Source organism: Anarhichas minor, unplaced genomic scaffold (genome assembly GCF_050575085.1).
Source record: "Anarhichas minor isolate MPS153535 unplaced genomic scaffold, ASM5057508v1 ptg000007l, whole genome shotgun sequence".
NCBI classification, from domain to species: domain Eukaryota; kingdom Metazoa; phylum Chordata; class Actinopteri; order Perciformes; family Anarhichadidae; genus Anarhichas; species Anarhichas minor.
The window spans coordinates 14095490-14118324 of NW_027466453.1; the positions used below are offsets into that span (position 1 = coordinate 14095490).

The 22835-nt window shown below is 43.2% G+C and overlaps 1 protein-coding gene and 1 long non-coding RNA gene across 8 annotated transcripts in view; one reads left to right on the forward strand and one right to left on the reverse strand.

Moving 5' to 3' along the window:
* Window positions 1–22835, forward strand: part of sun1b (Sad1 and UNC84 domain containing 1b) — a 26315-nt gene continuing 3480 nt past the window's right edge. The window contains exons 1-20 of one of the 7 annotated variants that reach the window (XM_076085986.1): window positions 2–265; window positions 441–550; window positions 5935–6032; window positions 14000–14194; window positions 14638–14888; window positions 15149–15421; window positions 15566–15700; window positions 15997–16125; window positions 16796–16879; window positions 17731–17841; window positions 17983–18102; window positions 18180–18273; window positions 18785–18843; window positions 19397–19599; window positions 19849–20124; window positions 20225–20317; window positions 21562–21653; window positions 21784–21928; window positions 22018–22320; window positions 22442–22526. In XM_076085986.1, coding sequence (XP_075942101.1) covers window positions 5950–6032; window positions 14000–14194; window positions 14638–14888; window positions 15149–15421; window positions 15566–15700; window positions 15997–16125; window positions 16796–16879; window positions 17731–17841; window positions 17983–18102; window positions 18180–18273; window positions 18785–18843; window positions 19397–19599; window positions 19849–20124; window positions 20225–20317; window positions 21562–21653; window positions 21784–21928; window positions 22018–22320; window positions 22442–22526 — 2731 coding nt within the window. In that variant the 5' untranslated portion in view covers window positions 2–265; window positions 441–550; window positions 5935–5949. Of the gene's footprint in view, window positions 266–440; window positions 551–5934; window positions 6033–13999; window positions 14195–14637; window positions 14889–15148; window positions 15422–15565; window positions 15701–15996; window positions 16126–16795; window positions 16880–17730; window positions 17842–17982; window positions 18103–18179; window positions 18274–18784; window positions 18844–19396; window positions 19600–19848; window positions 20125–20224; window positions 20318–21561; window positions 21654–21783; window positions 21929–22017; window positions 22321–22441; window positions 22527–22835 lie in introns of all 7 variants that reach the window. The other 6 variants (XM_076085987.1, XM_076085988.1, XM_076085989.1 and 3 more) reach the window with 6 other exon arrangements.
* Window positions 20146–22835, reverse strand: part of LOC142944839 (uncharacterized) — an 8479-nt gene continuing 5789 nt past the window's right edge. The window contains exon 2 of the long non-coding RNA XR_012952887.1: window positions 20146–22308. This is a non-coding gene — a long non-coding RNA (uncharacterized LOC142944839). The remainder of the gene's footprint in view (window positions 22309–22835) is intronic.

The following is a 22835-nucleotide window of genomic DNA, read 5'->3' on the forward strand; positions in this document are numbered from 1 at the left end:
AAGTCAGTTTCCAGCATGGGGATTCGAGCAGCTTTCAGGAGGCGGTTTGACAGATCCCTTATATGGTCATTCTTACCATAGAAGGAGTGACACACGTGACGTTGCCGTCGCAACGGAAAATATGACCGTGTGCGGGAAAGGCGAACGTTGGATTAAGGTCCTCTTTTTCAGGGAAGTAAGTGTGCAACCGCTTGGAAAGCTCTAACGAGCTGTAGCGTTTACTAACTTCTGGATAAACACATTTGACACTCGTCAGAGTCTACACGTGAGTAGTCTAACGTCTGTGTTGATAATTATGTAAATTATATCCACGCGTGCGATCCTGAACTGTCAGGAGAGGCTACAGTTTAGCTCCAATCTTAAAGTTGCTGATAGCGCCGTTAACGTTTTGTCTCTGTGGTGCAGTGTTTTTGTGGAACACGTGTTGTTTGTATTTGCAGAGTTTTTACTGTAAAAGAAACAAAAAGAAGAGGCACATAAAGAAGCCAGGAGAGTGACTCGGCTTTTGTTTTTCCTGACCAATAACCAGTAGCAGTAGCAGAAGGCTAAGGTAGGCTAATGTATTGCTCACTGGACAGTTTGTCTACGGACTCATTAAACATGCCACTTTCTCACATTGATAATCACAGGAAGGCTTATTGAATTGGCTTTCAATAAATCACATTTTAACTTGTAACACGTAACACTTAACATAAGAAAAGCCAGAGCATCCATTCAAAGCAATGTGCTGCACTTCTGTACTTCTGTTATTTTTGCGACAGTAATTTTAGCTTCTGGCATGTCTTTCTTTAGCTAAAGTTGTTAGTCAAGCTGTTCCTCTGGTCCTAGGGCTGTTCCAGACACAGAGGAGTGAAGAAGAGGGGATATTGTCATAGGTTGAAAGTAGCTAACTACATGTACTCATTAATTAAGTATTTTTAGGTACTTTCCTTGTGTATTTCCCTTTTTTGTCCAACTTCTTACAAGTAATGTAACCTTGTTGACCCTGTACAAGAAAGGAAATGCCTGGTGGGGGTCCCTTGTCACCTTTCAGATGTCGAATTGTTAGCAGTTCCACCAAAGAGACATTTACCCATGGAACTTCTCGCATGGTGTCATAACTTTGACATAACTACAGATTTTTGTAACATGCTTTATTTTTCTTCACGACCCCTCAGATTTATCTTGTGACATATTGGAGTTTTTTGTGGAAGACATTTTCACGTGTCACAGTAGGAGAAGCACAGGTAAATAATAACATTGATGAAGACTGACTTCCATTTTTGATGTCATGGTCCGGTATTGTGCATGCATGCTCACTGTTACTCTCAGTCACTGGGACACTTGAGCTGCGGCCCGACTCGCATACTTTTTATTTTTACTTTTAGTACATTTGCAGCTGCCCTTACAAGGTATGTTGCAATTGCATGCATGCATTCAATTGCAACATACTACTATCCCATAACAATGCACCTTGAACGTTGACCCTATGGCTCATGTATCTCCTGCGTAGAGGATTGTGGGTCAGGATAGCCAGAGAAGCAGACTGCAGAATGTGACCGGATGCAGGAGGACATCCTGGCAGTTTAGGAATGTACCGCATTATACTCTATAAATGTTTTCCTGGCTTACTAAATAACATGGTAGTATGGGTGTTGGAGCGCATAGTTAAATAGATTACAGTTATTGTTTAGAGGGGCCTCATCCTGAACCACTGGACTGAACTACCCAATATGCCAGTCAAGTGTTGTGTGTATTTTACTTAAGGATTTTAAATGCAATACTATAGTTTTTGATAGAGTATTTTTGTAATTGTTGTATTGGGACTTTTACAAAAATTGAATACTTCCTCCACCACTGGCTGGCTAATCTAGAGCACAACATTTTTTTATCTACGCTGAAACAGGGTGTGAACAACCACGTTGTTTAGTCTTTGGCAGAGAGCTGGCCCGCCTTCTCCAAGGTCTTATGCCATGTCCACACTACTCCGTTTCGCTACGTTTACACTGAGCGTCCACACTACGCCAGCGTTTTCGAGCACCGAAAACGGAGGAGTTTGAAAACGCTCCCGACGACTGATAAGTTTGAAAACTCCGGGTTACGTTTTCGTGTGGACGGTCGATCAGTCAGATCTGATCCAAAGTCCTTCTGAATGAAGTGTAAAGACTGCTGTCCAGAAGGTGGTGCCTTGCCCCAGACCTTATTTGCTCTCATCAGTTTTTAGGATTCAGATTTAGGTATAAATAATATTTATATATCTCTGTTTGTATATATATCTATGGAAAATGTCCTGCTGTGACTGCAGAGATGTCAGTTGAGTAAAAGTACATAACTACCAGCTAAATTGCACTTGAATTATACTCGCTCCAAAATCAACGCTACTGTTACGTTACAGAGCCTTCAAGGTCCCGAATGATATTTTTATCAGGATAAATGTAAAGTTATTGTTGAGGCTTTCACAAGCAATACTAATTCAACTTCACTCTTATTGAATGATTTATTTTAATGTATACATTACACCCTTTAGTGACGGTGGCCCAACTTTAAGAAATCTTGGATTACAGGTCTACACATGCAGACTTCTATGAGTATTATAAGCAGTACAACACACTATATTGAGTCCTATTAACATTTGTATGAGTAGTGTTGATCGAGCTTTCCTTGTTGTTTCATCTTGACTTAAAGAATAGAGAGAACATTGTAATAATTTAATTTATATTGCATTAGGACACTGGTTCATTGAGCAAATCCCATTTTTTTTATGTTTGTAGCAATGCTGCAACAATACTGACGCCAACCTTTTCCTCTCGCTGCATTCTAAGAATTAGCTGTCGCAGCAAGTTTGTTTCAGCGTTGAAACCTTTTCGATGACAGACAACAGCACTGAGGCCATATTCTCTGTTTTGTTTGGAGAATTTGGGAGCTTGGGGACTATAGGGGCAGTTTGTTGACACGTATACATGGTGGGGGAACACAGGTTTTAGCGTTCAGACCTTAATGTAGGGATTTTTTGTTTCACAGAAAACATTTAAAAGTTGTCAAGCATAATATGAAAAATTCATTCATTTTTACACAATTTGTTTTTGGGAAGGGTTGCTTGATTGGACCTCATCCCTTCAGGATTTAAACAATCCTGAATATGTTCCTGCAATTAAGCGTGGCAGGATATGACACTGACTTACCATCTTTGATCTTGCACTTGTTTACATGATGATTGATCAATAACAATTGGGAAATAGTGCATGCACATAGTACATAACAATAATACATTGTGATTGGTATATTAACTGCCGTTCATGGTGTCAGAAATGTGTTTTGAGAATGTTTTTTTTTTTGAGATGTGATGCAACGGCCTTCCCTTTCAGTTGGAATCTCCTCCAGGGGTTCAATGTGAACTTAAACAATAGTGTGATCGCTCTCGGTGCTCGCAGCTCCAGCAGCTGTCCGGTGCATGCCGTTGCATCAATGCTTCTTTCCTCCAATAGATTTAAAGTGTGCGCCCTGGCCGACAATAGAGGGCCCGGGAGTGGGAGGATCAGCTCGGCAGCGATCCTTCTGGCTTTGTTACGACCGGGAAGCCATTTTGGAAATCTGCTTGTTGTGCACTAGCATAACACTCTGAAGCTACCAGCAAACTTTTGTTTTTTTTACCAGAAAAATACGCTTTAGGATCTGTGGGTGCGCAGTAATAGATCATCTTTTGGTTTCCGTTCCTCGGGATGCTGCCAGAAGTTTGCGCATCTTCCGTGATAGTAATGCGTGGATCGTTTCCCTTTGGATTACGCTCTTTAAAACAATAATAACATACATGGAGTCTAACCACGCGGGCAAGTTGACATGCTACTATAACATCCTATGCGTTGATCTTACTACGATGTTCTGCTGTGAATGAGTCATTTCGGTTTATCCAGATTTATTTTGTCCTTGCTGCGCTCCTTTACCCACAACTAACGCAATCTTAGGCCTTATTTTGCGTGATTTTCATATGCGACATCAGCAGACAATAAATATGTCTCATGTATGTCATTAAGAGTACGTGATTTGACTAAAGAAATGTAAATATAACCAGTATAAGACATGGGAATAGCGCTTCTTTGCTACAGCCTGTAAGTCGGTGCCTTCGCGTTGCCGAAATACATGGCGTCTAAATTTATCACCGGGCAATGTGAGAACGTAACGGGGCTTATATGTCATTTGGCCGGACACTATGTGCAGTTATTAATAAACTGAACGTGTGTTTTGAACGTCGCCTGTCTGAAACACTGTTGTGACAGTAGCTGGACTTATTGCACCCTGCGTAGTTTGCGTAAAGGAGCCACCAAAACAAACGTGTGAGGAGACACGCAGCACGGTGGGACAGGTGTGTGTGTGTGTGTGTAGGATGAACGCATGCTCTGTTATTGTTGAACCTGTCTCCTAAATTTTGAGCTCAAGGATTAAATTATGTCACACTTGTGAATAGATTTAGTCACATAAGAATAGAAACCGCAGATATTGCTTTTTTTTTATGAAGAACACCATACTCTCCCTTATCCTCGGTTCTGCAGTTGTTGCACTGTAGGAGCCGTCTGGTGTATAATGTTGGTTTGCCCACAGTAAGCGCTGGCATCATGATTCATTGCACCAGTTGTCGAGTCAAAATAAAACTAATCCCAGCTGAATTAAAGTAGTCCCCTTGGCTTTTGGATATTTGTTTCTGTTTATCCGTCTTTTCGGCTTGGAGACTTGGACGCGGATTTGAAACATGATTAAGATTATGGGTTGAGAATTTGGAGGATTTTAGGGAAAAGGCCATCTGTTTTATTTGTCGCTTCGTTTCTGCATTATCAGATGTTGGGAGTAGGAGTTCCCTTCTTGCTCAGGATATGGGTGGAGCGATATACAGCATGGTTGAGCTTGTTATGACCAGAAATGCTGATTCAAACAGTCACACACACAGTTATCGTAATCTTTTTGTTGGATAGCGCAAGGGTTAAAACCTTTTATATAAACCGTCAAGTCATCTAAGTTTTGCCTGGATATGCTCTGCAGTTTTGGCTGACAGCATACACACAGTTGCCAGTTTATTAGACACACCTTGCTAAAACTAATTCACTCTAATACAACAGTCCAATAAATCTTCCCTGCACTCTTGTATTGGACTGCATTCGTTCCAGCTAATGTGCACCAATGAACTGGCAGCCGAGTGTATTATGGCAACAGTATTTGCACAGCTAGTTTCCGTAAAGACAGGTTCCCTATGAGAAGCCCTCGGAGCAGTCGTTTCCCGCCCATTGCCTAAAATCCAGCCCCACCCCTTGCTGTTTCATAATACCGCTGATTCTCTTGTGTGGAGCTTACCCGAGCAGTCACTGTAGAAGTAGCTGTCCCGGTGAGGAGTCTACTTAATACAACTGGAGCGAGGATCGTCGTTGTCCCGTCTCTGCCAGCCATTCCTGTCAGTTGTCGACCGGAGGAGAAGAGACGAGTCATTCATTACAGCTTCGTCAACAGCCAGCCAGAGCCAACATGCAGGAAGAGGTCGGCCAATGCTCGTCCACTGTCCGAACCACAGTAGCGTTGTTGTTGTGTTCCTGAGGGAAAAGGAATGTCCAGCAGCTCTCATTAGGGCCTGCTGGACTTTCTGACACGGTTGCACAGCGTAGCGGTAACCAGTGGTTGTGATTGTTTGAGAGCAGCCCAGTGAACAGCGCTGTACCAGTGCTGTATTGTATGTAATGTGTAGATGCGGTTCTGAATCCATTTTTTTTAAAAGACGGTTACACAGTGGCAGATCTTGAGCTCATTAGCAAAACTAAGTTGTGTGCAAGAGACAGGCTGAACAAGGCAATGCATGCGTTTTTGTGAGTGTACGTTTGGTTTGTTTTTGCTTGTTGTTATCCCCCCCCCCCCCCCCCCCAACCCATGTCCGATTTGGCTTAAAGAGTCCTGTCCCTTGCATCCTGATTCTTGCAGCCTAAACAAAGAAGAATGACCATGGATTTTTCACAACTGCACACATACACGCCGCCACAGTGTGCTCCCGAAAACACCGGCTATACCTACTCTCTCAGGTGAGACCTCAGTGCTGTGCTGCAGTACGCTGGTTACAGCATCAAACAGTCAGGCCTGTGGCATTTCAGTTTAATTTGTGACTCCAGAATGAATTCAGAATATCAACCAGCTACTATGTTCCATTTGTCTTGTTTTTCTCTGAAAATGATGCTATGGAGCATACAGTCGTCTCAACTGCATGTTGTTTTTAGGAAGCAGCTTGCTTTGATAGTCCAGCCCTGTTTCCCAGTTAGATTGGAAATTGATTACAATTACAGTATGACGTGTTTAAATGTATTTACGTTGTTGCTTTTTAACTTGCAGAGGTTTAGTGAGGTTGGCTCTTTTTCTTTTTTCTTTGGAAATCCTGTGGTTTTGATGACTCAGCCTCATGATTCAGTTGGTGTGTGTTTGTATGCTTCGTGGTGAATTTGAGGGCCTTGCACAGGGTAAAAACAGAGCATGCACTCAGATCTCTCTGGACTTACTTTTACTATAATGTAGATTCAAGGTGCCAACTTCACCTTTTTTCACCTTTTTGAGAAGTTAAAGGCAGCGCAGTCAGTTTTGTATACCTGGCACGTACCACTCCTGTAACACCAACCTCTCCCATCGCGCTACTCATCCATGTATTGTTTCTTGGGCTCCTCATCACAGCTCAGGTATGTGTGGTTCGGCACTTCACTAGGAAGGTCTGTGCATGTGGAGGAATGCTGCTGTCTTTGGTGCTGTCTAAACGGAGACAGGGTGTGTAGGGCAAGGAATGAAATATCACCTTGCCCCATGCTGAACTCACTTTCTGACTTTGGGGAATTTACGAGTTATTGCATGACTTTTGGGAGTAGAGGCCTCCCATTATTTAAATGAGTGTCTTGTGAAAAAAATCCATTCTGAGCAAAGACCCCATTAGACTTCCAGGTGTGCCTTGCAGAATTACCGAGCACATTGTGAAAACTGTTGCATTCCAAGTCTTTTGCCTGTTGGGTGATTTCACGTTGATATGTAGAATAGCTGGTATGTTGTATCGTGACATAACTGGCAAAATAAACTCTTAATAACCTTGTGATTTCAGGTCAACTTTGCCGCACGCTCAGTGCACACCAGTAACGTGAAAACTAGTCTTATGAGTCACACTGTGGAGACTGAAACTGTGTAGACTGAAAAGCTGAAACAAGCTAATCGTGTGCCTTTGAACACGAGAAGCTATTAATGAACCTCACGGTCACAACCGTGGCCCTGATCCCAGGATTAGACTAATAGTTTATGCTTCTTGACTAGCTAGTTGATGGATCTGTGGATTTGAATAGCCTGTGTGTGCTGCAGCTGAGCGTTCAGTGATTCTCAGCTCTCGAGAAACCAATTTAATGAAATGTAAATCATCTAACTGAAGTCGTTTAGTCGCAGGTCTTTGTCTCAGCCTCTAAGCAAATAGCAGCACAGCCAGAAAGTAAATGCTGTATTTGCTGCTCTTTTTTGTTGATTGTGATCAGACGTTGGCGTCTGTACGTGTCTGTGGCCCACAGTGAATACAAGAGAGCAGTTCAAAGACCGACAGAGTCAGGTGACAGAGACCGTTGGCCCATCTGTTGCCAAAACTCAAAAGGGCAGTGACAAGCCATTGAATGGTCCAAGATAAAGCGTGAGAGGAGGCCACCCAATCACGCTCTGTTTCCATCCACGTATAGAGAAAGACCATTACAGCTTGGACCACCAACCGTGTGTGGATTTCATTGATATTGTAAATGCAGTGAGGGAAACACTCTTATTAACAGATTTATAACTCAACAAGGTTCAGTGAATTTGGAGGCTTCTTTCTACTCTCACTTCCTCACACTCTCCTCTTTACTGGACAGATTCAGTGGTTTCAGTTAGAGAGATTGTAATCCTGTTTGATCATTATCTGTGTCATATTGAAGATGTTTTGTGCACTGAGGGACTTGGAAAAAGAACGACAATGTCTTGAAGCTAACTTTGAATTCACGTCTTTAGAGAATTCACATGCATTTAATTTGAGGGGCTCTTTTTTTACGTGTATTTCTTGCATTTAAAATAATCTATAAAGCTTTGTGATTTGCATCCCGGCTGGAAAGTGGTTCAATGGTTCTTTACACTCTGTCTTTTGAGCTGTTTTAACTGTTGGAAGACAGACAGACTGTGCCTATCTCCTCACTAAAAGCAGGTGTGTGTGTGTGCTGTGTATGGACGCGCACAGACAGACGATTCATATTTTATGATGGTGAAAGTGGGTCAGGGGGGTTGGCGTGTTTTTTCCAAGTGAATGCTGAAGTGTGACAATAGTAAGCAGCAGCAGTGATTGAGTCATCTGATTCTGGATGTGGTCGTCTGGGAAGAGCAGCAGCAGCCGATAACTGATGATAAAGATAAAACATTGTTTGAGAGATGAGCGGTAGAAAACGTACAAACTCAACCTCCCGTCCTCTAAATCTGAGAGAGCATATTCAATACAGTTGGAGCTTTCTCTTTTGTGAACCTCGCTCTACAGCACGAGGTTCAGGGATGCCAGTTGGACAGGCGCTGTTCACGCTGCTGTCACAGTTGTTCTGACATCTGGTCTGAGTGTATTTTCAGTTCGCGCAACACTAGTCGAGTGTTGCACAAAGCAAATGACAGCAGCTGGAGCCAAACTGTGCCATAGTCGCTCCTTTTTGGTGGCCAAGCCAACGACAACAAAGACTTTTCTTTAACTGGTCCTGCTTTTCAAACCGTCACTCCTCCAATGAACAGATCCATGGCGAATTGTAAAAGCCGAACATGTCTCCTCGCTTGCATGAAGCATACGTGGAGGTGTTTTTAGGCGTCGGAAGCATTCGTGTTTCTGTATCAGCCAGGCTTGTGTTCGTTTGTGTCGCAGCATCTGTCTGTCTGTTGGAAATGCTAACAGCAGCCTCTGCTACTGATCAGACTCTCTTGAGCCAGGCAGCTGTTTAGAGACAACATGAGATGGCACACTATAGTGCTGTAACGTGGAGAGTGAAGGACACCATGGGGGAGAGAGAGAGAGAGAGAGTGGGCAGAAGGAAAGTGGTTTCCGTGGGAGGGAACATGAGGGTGGGCTGGAACGATCCTAATCACAGTGCCAAATTCTACCCACCCAGAGATAGCTGGATGGAAATTCGAAGGCTCTTCGCTCTGTTGCAGACTCCCAGTTCCTGGCCTCCAGTAAATATAGGCCTCTTCACCTCAGGGGAAAAGACTTTCTGTAACGGATTGACGAAACGCGAAGGCAGAGTGTGCTACGTTTGTGCCTGATTTGGTATTTTCCCCCAGATTTCTCTTTTTAGCTGAATTCCAGCGGGAAAAATGAGTGCAGTATAAGTTTAGTAACCACAGCATGATCCCACAAGTAGGGAGGAGATTAAAATGAATTTGTTGGGAATGGGTGACAAAATACTGTTTACTTCAGCCGAGTTACAGCATCCCAAGTCTCTAAAATGATTTGGTGCTGGCAGTGATCTAACTCATGAAGACGTAAGACTCCCTCTGCTTGTGCTTACAGTATTCCCTTATCATATATCATCTGTTCTGTGTATCACAGGGGGGAGAAAAATACATTGATGTAGTCAAGATCGGATTATAGAGACAACCAAAAAATAGTACGTTTTATGAGATTACAGACTCAGTAGAGAGTGTCATCAATCTGATTTCAAGATGTGATGTCTGACTCTGTTAGACAGGCTGTTAACATTTGCAGGCATAAAATAAAGTTGTATTTATCTTCTCATTTATCTCACGGTAGGACAAGGATCTCTGAGTGGTCTCACCAGAGATGTACAGTAAACACTAACTGCTACCTAACGAATGTTTTCAGTAGCTTTAAGGGGCAGTTTTTGCTCCATAAGTTTCATTGGGAACAACACGCCCCTCGTCTTGTGAGAACTTTTTTTTTCCTCAGTTTTCTTGTGCGTGTGAGTGTACAGGCTTTCTGGCAAGCCTTTGACCGGGCTTTTCTAACCACACTTTTGGTTTTGAAGTTGAGATTTACAACTCACGTGGTTTCTATAATCTCTGAAATATGTTTGGGACCACAAGCGGTGGCCAGTGTTTCATAGTTGGGCCTTTTTGTTGCAAGTGTGTTACTATTTGAACTCTCTATAGTAGACTATAGTAATCCTAGAGCTGCTGATTAGGTCCTGTTATAAGATCAGTTTCTTTGTTTGTTGTTTGCAGAATTAGTAGAAAGTGGATCTTATTTTAACACTGTTTGGTTCCCTGTGGAAGTCTAGCAGAGAAAAGAAACCAACCATTTCATTTTTTTATTTGGTTAATGTTTATTCAATTATCAAATCAAGTTTTTTAGACTGTTGGTCAGACAAAACAAGCAATTTGAAGACGTCAGGATCTTAGGAACATATTTTATTTACCCAACAATTAATCATCGATCACCAGTATAAAGAGAATAATATGCAGTATTAGTGTCTGTAGTATTAGTATGTGCATTTAGTTGCAGCACCAAAACGTTATGATTGCATCATTGGTCAGGTAATGAATTATTGCTCCAAATAACCAAACAGAAATGTCATCTGTTCAAATGCAAAACACATCTGCTTTGTAGGGGGTAAAGATCATTGTCCTTGCGTGTGAACCTGATTGTGTCCGTCCTATATGCTTTGTGATGATGGGTGATCACTTTTTCAGCATAGACCATGCAAAGCAGTCAGAAGGCGGGTGGGTGGCAAGTCTCTTTTAGTGGCAGCGAACAAACAAACATGGTACTGGAGGTGTAGACTCGCCAGAAGTGATGTTTTCTTTGTCATGGAGGAACTTGTCTTTGTGGTTTGATCTGAAAGAAATGATGACGAGCCTATTTTGCCATGTTGGCTGCTGCGGTGAGCCCAACACTGCCGTGATAAAATGTAGTCTCTTGTTGTCTCCAGGGTATACGTTGAGCCGGTAAAGGTGCATTCATCCCACCGGCAGATCCACTCTCTCTGACGCAAACCCATTCATCAGGTTGTGTTTGAACCTGGATAAATCATCCCATCCTGAGGCCGTCTGGAAGATCTGATTTCATTCCAATTGTGCATCTTGAAGTAATATGAATCTTGAGCTAGACCTAGATCATATTGTATTATTAAGCATAAATGCTCAGCTCCAATCTTAAAACACGTACACAAAGTATGTTTTCATGGCCACACATCACCTGTCGACTTAAGTTCAGGCGGATACGTTGGTCTCTAGTGATCGGCTAGCGAACTTCTAACCCCCCACCACCCATAGAAATGGATTATAGTGGAGACGATGTCAGACTGAAGATGGAAACGGAGTGTAATGAGTTGACAATTGTGTCAACCTTGAGCCCCATCCATGCTCATGTGCATAATGTTATGTGGTAAATAGCACAACATAAGCTCCTAAAATGTAGAATACTATCTGATCGGATGCTCTGTGTAGTTGTGTCTTGTAAGAAGGCTGGCTGTGCCCACCAAGTGTGGGAAGAGCATCAAAGCTTTAGTGTTATGTAAGGAGAGATTCCAGGAAGCTGAATGTCACGATGGCAGCATCTCCTCTCTCCATACTGTTAGTCTGTCTCTTTATCTGTGTCTTTTTCACTCGGTTCTGAAAGCACAGTGTCTCTATTTTTATCAGTGATGTGGGCCGTGGGAGAGCAGCACACAGATCCGTTTTCAGAACATCTGAAAAGAGTTCGCTAACTAATTGAATATTGTGTGCAGCTTCTGATGACACAGGCTGGGATCTTAACAGTCGCTAAGTGTTAAACATTGTTTTAGTTTGTTTAAGGACCGTGTCATCGCCAGCACCACATGGAGATGCACAATCTTAATTTTGTGCTAACCAGATTGTTGTGTTGATCAAATACAAATCTATGTGACTGTTCCTGGTTAGCCAGGTAGCGTAAAAGGTTACATTAACAATTGCTCCTGGCTGTAGGCAACACAGACAGACAGCCATACTGTTTTCTTTCTCAAACACGCCCTGCTCTGCCCTGTAGCTATACTTTGCAACTGAGAAGTTTGTTAATGCAATATTGTTATGAAGTCATATTCACTGTAATGAATGTAGCTGTCTTCTATGTTGGAAACTCAGCCCCGCTGCTATTTTCCATGATTTGAATGTCAAATTTGAATCGGACAAGCAGTGACGTAAATGTGACGGACAGTTCTGTGGATATCTGGCCCGCCTGTATTCAGCTACTGAGAGTGTCTCCTCCAGGGTGTCTCTACGACAGGAGACCACAGTGAAAGTGAGCTATCTGCTTAACTGTCCCAGCATGGCCTCTGGCTCTGGTATTATTGACGGTGTGTAACTATCTCTCTCAGGCAACTCGGTACATGTAGAGATATATGGTCTGCTTGATACCGCTAGCGGTCCTTCCGGGTGAGATTGTTTTATTTTTTGTAGGTATGCAACTGTGTCAGGAGATGGGTGTGTCACACACAGACACATGGCCCTCGAGGTACAGGAGCACACATACATAATTGCGCTGTTTGGACAGTTTTGTGAGGTTATAAATCAACCGAGCTTTATCTTCGACCTTTGGTTCACAGGTTCAACTCAAGACAAATTTTTCCTCTCAAAGATTTATTTCTTGGACAGTAAGACATCAGGAGAGGGTTGTGTTAAAACGGAAAAGACAATGATTGTCTGCTAGTGTTGTGCTTTTAGTGAAACAAACTATATTCCACACATGTAAACAAGGGCTCTGGTCCTAAACATGTACAGGTATGCTAGCTAACTGGTCAACGGCATATAGAAGGAGAGGTGCGTCCCTGGTAATGTGTTCAGAGAAAAGCCAGTTGGAGCAGGAGGCGGTGCGAGGGTGAAAGCACATAATTGGCTCTCGGTGTGTAATCCTCAAGGTTTAGAGCCGGAGGTAGGGCCAGAGAGCAAAATGCACTGTACTTGTACACATGCACGTACACACTGTTTGATATTGCTCAGTGTAGTTTGTGTGCAAGTTTCGATATACTCACTGCTGTGCTAGGACCACCGTCAGGGACTCTGTGCTCGTGCCTTAAACCAAACACTTCTTGTTTGTACAGCGAAGGTCCCTTATTTTCAAGCGTCTAACAGGAAGTTTATTCTCTGTCCTCCAGCGACACATAAAGTGCTTTGCCCCTCCTCTTTCATCCACCCTCCCGTGCATGTCTGTGGAGTATTTCTGCCTGACCTAGTTGAGCCACATGCTGAGTGTACACAGTCTGCAAAGGGTCATTTTAGTTTGTTATTATAACTGATCACACAATACAAATATTGTAAGCTGTCAGTGAACACAAATCAATTATAAAATAAGAGCTTAATTTCATTTTGCCTCTAAAATTGTACCTGCTTTACCACAGCAGAGAAAGAGGGCATAGGCGTGGTAGAGTTCAGCTTTGTTTGTTTGTTTGCACCAGCTAAGAGGGATTATATAAAACTATTTGTATCATGGTTCCACTGAATTTCGCAACTCGTGCCCTGTTGCCTGTTAGTCGTGTCTGAATGTTTGCCTCGACTCTGCCAGGTGGGTGTGGCACTGTGAGTCACAGCTGTACAACGCATGGCAAACTCAAAACTTACAATGGTGTGTTTCCACTCACGGTTGGCTTTCGATTGCAGTGAGTGGAGAATCATTTTTTTTTTTTTTCAGCCTACTTGCATACTTTGGGATGGTTATGTGGCTTTTTTTCTTTTTCTTGAATTTTACTTTCAGAAACGCACTGGGCCTCTTCTTTTGTCTTCTTTTCTCCCTCCCTTGTGAGTGAGTCACTTCCTTCTGGGCCCACTGCCAGTTGCGGGGAAAAACCGCATCACAGCTCTCTACCCGGACTGTCTGTTCCTACATTTTCTTTATTTGTATTTGAAAAAGAAAGCCTCTCTGAAGATGGTACACAAATTAGGAAGAGTGCAGGATATCCCCGTATTGATTTGAGGTTGGAGTTGCTTGAGGTCTGTTTGTTGTCTCCTTCAGGATTTTCCACTTTCTAACGTTCCCGCTCTTTCTGCTCCACTCCTGTCTCTCTCTCAGCTCCAGCTACTCCACAGCAGCGTTAGATTTTGAGAAGGAGCACCAGATCCCTGCCGTGTACGAGTCGCCCAGGATGTCACGGCGGAGCCTGCGTCTGCAGACCGGTGCCGGTCAACATGGCCACGAGACCCTGGCCGATTACTCGCAGAACCACAGCAACAGCAGCAGCTACACCAGCACCAGGAGAGAGACACGGTGAGACCAGCAATGGACGCTAACACTCCCACACAACTAATAAAGCAATTAAATCGAATGAGGAGCAATTAGCTCTGCAGAAAATGTGTGTGTGTGTGTGTGTGTGTGTGTGTGTGTGTGTGTGTGTGTGTGTGTGTGTGTGTGTGTGTGTGTGTGTGTGTGTGTGTGTGTGTGTGTGTGTGTGTGTGTGTGTGTGTGTGTGTGTGTGTGTGTGTGTGTGTGTGTGTGTGTGTGTGTGTGTGTGTGTGTGTGTGTGTGTGTGTGTGTGTGTGTGTGTGTGTGTGTGTGTTGCAACTAAGTTTGAATAATAAAACTTGTAAAGGAAGATCTTGCGCATCAAACCCGACCTTTAAACTAAGCAACCAATCTACTTCCTGTTTACATTCCGCAGCCATACTGGTTTACATGTGACAAAACTCACAGCTCATGTTCTGCTCTCCCAGGACGCTGCGGAGTAAAAAGCAGCAGCAGCAGTCCAGTTCCAGCTCAATGTCTTTATCCTTGAGCCAAGCCGACACACCGAGGAAAACCCTCTCCTTCTCAGCCGCAAATACCCCGATTAACAGCAGCATCATTCATGAAGGCAACACGGCGTCTGATGGCTCTTTGCTCACCTCCATCCTGGACCAGTCCCACCTGAGACAACGCACCGTCACCACTACCACCACTTCTACTTCTGTGGATGGACACTGGGGTCAGTTGATGAAAGATGTGGATTCCATCACAAATGAACAGTCACACTCTATAGTTCATGTGTACTTTTGCATACAATTATGAATGCTACTATGAATTTATACTTTCACACAATACTTCCTCCACCACTGTATGTATTCACTATTCCACTATGTAACAAATGAAGCAATATACTTGCTTAGTAACGTCTTTACTAATACTTTATGAACATTTCCCTGTGTGTTATTGAGTTGCGTCTTATTTTTCCATCTTCTCTCTCAGGTAAGAGCTCCAGCAGTGACCACAGGTCGTCAAATGTCAACGGCGACGCCAGTGCGTCAAAGTCGCACACCTCACTCGCCAATGGATACATCTGCAGAGACTGCTCTTTCCACTCTCCGAAGACAGACTCCCCTATCACACAGTCTTCATCATCATCATTATCATCATCATCTCAGGCTGCACAAGCTTCCTCAGAAGGCCTCTTCTCTTCCTCCTCCTCGTCACCTTTCACAAGCGTATACTCCAGAGACAGGAGTCGAAGGAACAAGACGGGTGAGAAGCGGTTGAGTTTGACTGAAATGTCGTGTTTAAAATGCTGTTCTTCCTCATATTCGGCAAATGTATTGGAGCTGGACGGTGGAATCGGCAGTATGTTGTGATGATGAGAATGTAATTAGTAGTGGCGTCTCTCTCCAGGTGTCCTGGTGTCCATGTCTAACACGTGTCTGCGCTACAGCAAACGAGCCCTGGCCCCCATAGTGTCCTTAGTCACCCTGCTCTTCAACAATGTGCTCTGGCTGGGTTCACGGGCCAAGAGCCTTCCAGGAAAAGGTATAAAAACAAGAGATGTTCTTTGCTCTTCTCTTCACCCATCATTCTCTGTTTGTTTCTTTCTTCTTCTGTCTTTTGCAGTAGCAATTTTTCCTGAGTTTGCAGTTTCATGGTCTATTTCTATTTCACATGTAACCTTATTATCATTCCTCTCACCGGGCTTTTCATAGCATCCTGTCGTTTTTCTCGCAGGCTATCTTATCACCATTTTCTCTTTGTGTTACTGTGCATCTCTAGCATAGCCTTGACTGTGCGTTTTGACTAACGGAGATTGTGCGGGGCGGGTGTGTCACCAGGTGTCCTTGCATCATTTTCGGACTCGATGAGACAAGCCGTGTCCTCCACTTTTTCCCAACTGTGGCTGTTTAAGCAGACCACTCTCCACAGGATGATGGGCTACAGAGCTAATGGCTATGAAGGACAAGGTACCAGCCGTGACTACAAAGGGCCCCTGACCTCTTCTATTAATAAACTTCTCACTATTTCTCTCCTTCCTAAGATCTTTCCTTTTTTGTTTAAGGAGTAAGAAGCCTCATAATAGGATAAATATTGACTTTGAAGGATCTCTTTATAATCTGTTTCTTTCTCAGTCCATCCGGCCTTCACTCTCACACTGTTGCTTTCTATTTCTGAAGGAGAAGGTATACTAGAAACTAAATAAAAACTGTACATCCCCCAAATTCGGACAAACCGATCACATGACAAGTTGCACCTTTAGCTCGCATCAGATTGTGAGAAGATGCACACTTTCATGAAAACTCGAGCAGCTAAAAAGACACCCTGACTACCTCATTGATGATGTTTATTTCTAGTATACTGCTGATTTAATTTGGTTCTTTCACAGCTGCAGGAGAATTTCAGGAGCTAAAATGTCTTTATTCTTGTTTCCAGCAGTTGTAAACATGAATCCTCTTCAACCATTTTCATGCAGATCTATTCTCATTTTCTTCATGATGAAATCGAGCACCTCTGTGCCCGTCACATTGCCGACATGTGCATTTACTCTTCTTCTTCATCCAACGTTGATTACGTCACTATTTTCTCACGCGACGTGGTTTTTGTTATGTAACTAAATGTGTTGTGCATTTCTTGCAGCTCACTCGAGTTTCTGTGGAAGCATGAATGTGAAGGATCTGGTGACTGAAGATGCATCACATCTCAAACTCAATGGTTCCCTGTGTAAGCAGACACACAAACCACACACACTTTTTTTTCTTTTTCCCTCTTCTTTGTATTTTCTTGTGGTGTCAGTCATTGACAGAGTTAATTATATGCGTGACCTGTTTTAGGACCAGTGAGCGGAGGTTGTGTGAACTGCTTTAACCAATCAGCAGATACTTCTCTTTCAATCAACCAAATATGTTTGAGGGACCAATTTGACACCAAAACTTGACATAAATGATCATTTCAGTCATTAATAAACTTTAGCAGCCCGCTTGTCTTTAGTGTAGTTAAAGTTTTTATTTTGCACTTGTACAAAAAGTATAGAAACAGACGAGGACAAAGAAAATGTCAAGTAGTGGACCTTTCTCTTAAATGTAGAAATAATATAACAAATATAAAACAAAACATGGATCAAATGTAAAGAATAAAGTAAAATAAGAGACACACAAACAAAGCAATGCAGCTTCACTCAGCTGACAGTAAACTGAATTTTGGATCATAGAAAAGAAGTGAAGTCCACTTATAGCCCCACATTTGTACAGTTAGACTGATAATGAAACAGTTACAATATAGTGAAAGTTTCATTCATATATATGTTTAGCTTTTCATGTTGTCGTCACATACAGTAAATCGCATATTGTGCAACATGCATGCATGTGGCCCACTTGTATTTTCTTTCTATTACAAACGTATGATTTAGTGTTGCTTGTTCATTTTGTAGTTAAATTTCTGTTGATTGGGTTATTTTCAGAATTGTTTTTTATTGTGTTTTTTTTGCTTGTAAGCCATCTTGATGTCAGTCATTCACGCGTCCTTTTTGTGTTTGTGTTCTGTTTGCCTGCCATCCATCATTTCGGCGCACACAGGCGACGACTGTAAAGGGAAGCAGCATTCAGAGACGCACACCGTCCTCCTCACACAGGCCTCCAGGCCTCGACGCCTGTTGGGCGCACTGTGGAGCGTCCTAGCTTACACAGGTTAACCAGCACCTCACTAATGTTGATGACAGCCTGTACATATACCGTTACATTACTGATAGGTCTATAGCTCAACCTCTTTGTATGTTTGGACCACTCGTCCTTTAATTAATCAGTTGACAGTTTGTTTTTGTCTTCCAGGTCACTTTCTCATCCAGCCAGGTTACTGTGTGGTGAGAGCAGGCCAGGCGCTGGGATCCGGGGTTGGGACCGTGGTGCAGACGCTCCTTTCCTTGTTCTGGATGCTGTTGGCAGCTCCAGGTTGGTGGTACTTAGGTCTCATCTTCTTCTCTGCGTCTTTCTTCGGCAACGTGGTCTGATTGTTCTCTCATTCTCAGTGAAGGCAGGCAGAGGACTTCTGTGGTTTCTTGCAACAGGATGGTACCAGCTGGTGTATCTCATGGCTCTCCTCAACGTCTTCTTTCTGGCACGGTAAGAGCCCGCTCCCCCTTTTATTAACCATGGATGTGTAAATAAGCAACTGTTTGCTAACAGATTCACCATATGATCTTTATAAGGTGATATTATGTCATTGTTCTGTTGTCCGCTGCCCCTACATGACCATCGAGGGCTAACGTGTTCAAAATAGATCATTTTCTGCATAATCATTAAGATTTAATGGCTTTTTAAGAAGTAGATATTTGTTAGTTGATGAAGTTATAGGATTGTTAAATATTTAAATGAGTAAAAACAACTAATTTTTCAGTAAAGCCACATTTTTCAGAGCTATGGCAGCAATCATGATGGAGTTATTTACCTGGTGTCTTGAAATACTGCATTTTGATGAATAATTCAAGCTAACTTGTCACGAGGAGCAGTGCTTCTATTACTCTGAGGAGTTTGGACTGTTTTGATTCATGAGGGTCCTTGTCTTTTGTTATTAACAGCACACACTCCACTCAGTTGTGTGTCTATCTAACCAGTGTGTGACTCTGTGTTTCAGATGCCTTCCCAAACTCTGGAGGCTCCTGCTGCTCCTTTTGCCCCTTTTGCTCCTCCTCGGTGAGTTTATAAGAAGCTTTATCTTCTTTTATAGCAGTTGTAACCCATTTAGTGAGCACATCCAGAGAAGGGTCGGCCGGTAGAGAGGCAGGCGATATCCTTACCAGCACGCGTCCCCAGAGTATGCTGCAAATCAGATTCAGGTCAGCCTTTCTGGGCTTCTAGTGAGTTACTCCAGTCTGTATCAGCATTGCATACTTACACAGCAGCAAAACACAAACTGTCATTTTTACTTTATTCTGTTTGGTTGTCTGGTGAACTACTCCATAAATGACATACTTGTCCCTTGAATCCTGATTTTTATTTTCCTTGAAGTCCGTTTTCAAATATTAATTCTGTTTGTGCTTGTTCCAACACTTAAGTGCAGCTACTGAACACAAGCCACCATTTACATTGAATGTAATTATTGTCTGTATGTTAGCCTGTTTGGCGTCTGTGATATTGACCATAATTTAAAATACATTTCTGAAGGTTTATCCACACTTTGTAAGTTAATGAGTAACCAACCTGCAGATAAGTGTGGGTTAACCTTCCGTCTTTTGTCTATATATAGCTTTATGGTTGTGGGGTCCGTCCACTGCCGTCCTGCTCGCCTACCTCCCAGCCATAAACCTAACCGAGTGGCGTCCTGCGTCTCCCTTCACCCTGCTGTCTAACTTGGTGCCAGCTTCTGCTCCAGTTCCTGCCTCTGTCCCCGTCCCTGCAGCAGAAACTCCAATGGAGCTCACCTCAGCCACCCCAGTCTCTCAGGCACCAGTAAGACACAAAGATGAAAGTGTGTGTGTGTGTGTGTGTGTGTGTGTTATATGATGTGTGTTACAGTTCAAGCATTTTTAATGTTTCAATGACTACAGTTCTTTTGCCCTGTACTTAATTGCACACAGATACTGAGTATGTTAAAGATAAATCAAACTATTGTGTGTCTGATACAATGCCAAGCTGTTTTGGAGTCACCACAAATTTGTAATTTTTTTTTTTCTATATTTGCAACCTTCTCTCCCGCAGCCGTTCCTTCCCCCTGTGACGGTCTCAAGTGTGGACTTGGAGCGACTAGAGCGCGTGGAGCGCCAACTAGCCCTGCTGTGGGAGCGAGTCCAGCAGGGTGACCAGAAGCAGGAGCAGCGTCACGGGGACGTTCTGGGTCTCTACAGCACCCTGAAGGAGAAGCTCCACACTCAGACTGACAGGGAGAGCCTGGGATTGTGGGTGTCCTCCCTGCTGGAGCAGAGACTCGTTGTGTTACGGGGAGAGCTGGAGCAGGAGAACACGGCCAGAGCACAGGTAAAGAGATGAAGATAAGTGTTGACTTACAATGGTGACGTTTTTATTTAAAAGTTTACATGCATCTCACTCTTTCTTTCTTTATTCCTGCTCCTTGTAGAGTGCAGAGCATCGGAAACAGCAGCAAGAGGGTCAGGCTACACGGCTGGCAGATTTAGAGTTGCTGCTCAAGACTCTGGCTGCCAAGACTGAGGTACTGTCGGCAGATTCACTATTTCTTAACGAAAATAACACTTCTTGAAAGCATACCTGCAAGATGGCTTATTTACCTTACATGTTTTGATGTTTGTTACTTTACACGCTAAGCACACACTAATTGTTAATTTGTGTCTTTGCAAAACTAAGTAGATAAATCATAACAGCAAGCAGGCACAAGATTGCAATCCATGATAAAGTACAGTATGTAAGAGTAAAAGATAAATATTAAACATTAACAAGGAACATACAACACAGGCTGTCATACAAAGTCTAATCATTATCTGACCAAAAACTAGAGATGCACTGATTGCAATTTTTAGTTTCAATTACGTATTATACTGCTTAGAGTTAAGGTTAGTGTTAAGACGTTAAACGAGTCATAATCCCTCTCATATCTATTTTATATTGCTGTGAAAACATCTCCTTCAAACTACTGTATTTATTTAAGTTTTTTGCCAAAAACAACATTTTACAAGGTTACATTTGAACACATCATGATAGCGTTGTAATTTACCTTCACTCAATACTCAGTTTTACCCGGTAGAGCTTGAAGGCAACGTTAGCTGTTCGCTCTATTATAAGCAGGACTGTGCAAGGGAGAGACAGCGATTACTCCGAGCAGCATGAATGAGAATGAATTACAATATAATAAGTGTGATGATTAAGTTGCTTGTTCCAAAAGTGTTTAAGGTTGTTCCTCCACAGCTTATTTGGGACTTGCAGTTGACAAATTGTGAGCTTTATGTCTTCACTCACCGACGCGTAATGTGTGTGTGTGTGTAGCTGTGACATTCCTATCTGTGCTGCTATGTGCCAACTATCGTAAAACTATCATGCGGAGGTACACGTGTCAAAATGTGACCGTCAAAAAATCAGAAGTATGAAACGAATCGGCCAGTCACCGGTCTTGGTCAATCGGCTGAAAACCGACCGGTTTCCCATCGGCAGCCAATCGATCGGGGCATCTCTACAAAAAACTATTGTAATAGCATGAGATAATGGGAAACATACCACAACAACATAGAGACAACAGTGTTAAAAAGACCAAATAATATCCTGACGAGCTCAGACAGCCAAGAACAGATATGAAGGCAGACCTGGTTGTGTTTGTGCCAGGTTTAGGTCTGTATACAGAAGAGCAGTGGTGCTGTATCAAATATCTAATGGAAGTGTGCCTGGGAAAATGTAATTTGTATAGTTTCTGTGCTATTTTCAGTAATCCATATACATTTGTTTTAGGAGATGCAGCTGAAGCAGCAGCATCATGAACATAAGAAGCAGGAAAGAGAGAAGGAGATGGTCACTTCAGCAGCAGACACAGTTCCCGTCAGGTACAAAAATCAAAGAAATAACTAAACATTCAAAACCTCCTTTTTAATTTTTTTTACTACGTGCTACTCATATTTTCTGATGTTCTTCAATATTATGACCGCTCACATGTAGATTCTGTCTTTCACTCAGTGTGGGTGTGAAGCAGGAGGACCATGATGCTCTGCTCGTGGAGGTGCAGAGACTTGAGGTGGAGCTGGCCAAAATCCGACAGGACCTGCAGGGTGTTGTGGGATGTAAGGGCAAGTGTGAGCAGCTGGACACACTGCAGGAGACGGTAAGTAACACAAATATTTGTATCCTGTTTGGGCTTTAATCTGCCTTTGCTGTGATTCAGTTTTCTATATACGTTTATTCTTTTCACAGATATCCGCCCAGGTGACCTCCCAGGTGCGTAAGGAGTTGCAGGCCCTGTTCTTCGGCAGTGGTGAGCAGGGAGCGGTGCCTGAGTCTCTGATCCTCTGGCTGTCCCAGCGCTACGTGACCACCCCCGACCTGCAGGCTTCCCTGTCCTCACTTGAGCTGAGCATCCTGAGAAACGTGTCCCTGCAGCTGGAGCTTAACCGCGCCCAAACCCTGGGTGAGGCCGGGTTTCAAGCCGAGACCATCGTTAAGACTGTAACGGGAACTGTCCAACACGCCGCTGCCGCTGAGGGACTGACAGAAGAGGTAATGAGCATACACGTCGTCTGTCAAAATCATCATCGCTGTGGGGGCTGACCTCTGTTAAAATGTGTGTTTGAGGCCCTTATTTAATCTTTAACTCTCGTGATGTGTGTCTCTACTCCAGCAAGTGAAGCTGATTGTCCAAAACGCTTTGAGGCTCTACTCCCAGGATCGAACAGGCCTGGTGGACTACGCGCTGGAGTCTGGAGGTAAGAAAGAAGCCTCACATCGATGCCCGTCCACCCGAGTCTTTACCCTATAACGGGTCGATGCATCAGCTAGCTGCACTGTGCTCTAATGTATTTCTCTTGTGTAATGTTTGTGCAGGCATTAGTCAGGCTAGAGGACAACAGGGTATTAACAGCAAAAGCTCAGGCTCCATTGTCAGGCGTGTTACTGAGCAGTCTGTTGACCTTCATGAGAGAGTTGCTTCACAGTACGCGTGGGATTTAAGACGACCTGGTAGTCTAGTAGTTCAGACACACCCATATAATCACAGCCACCCTGGTTTGTTTTGA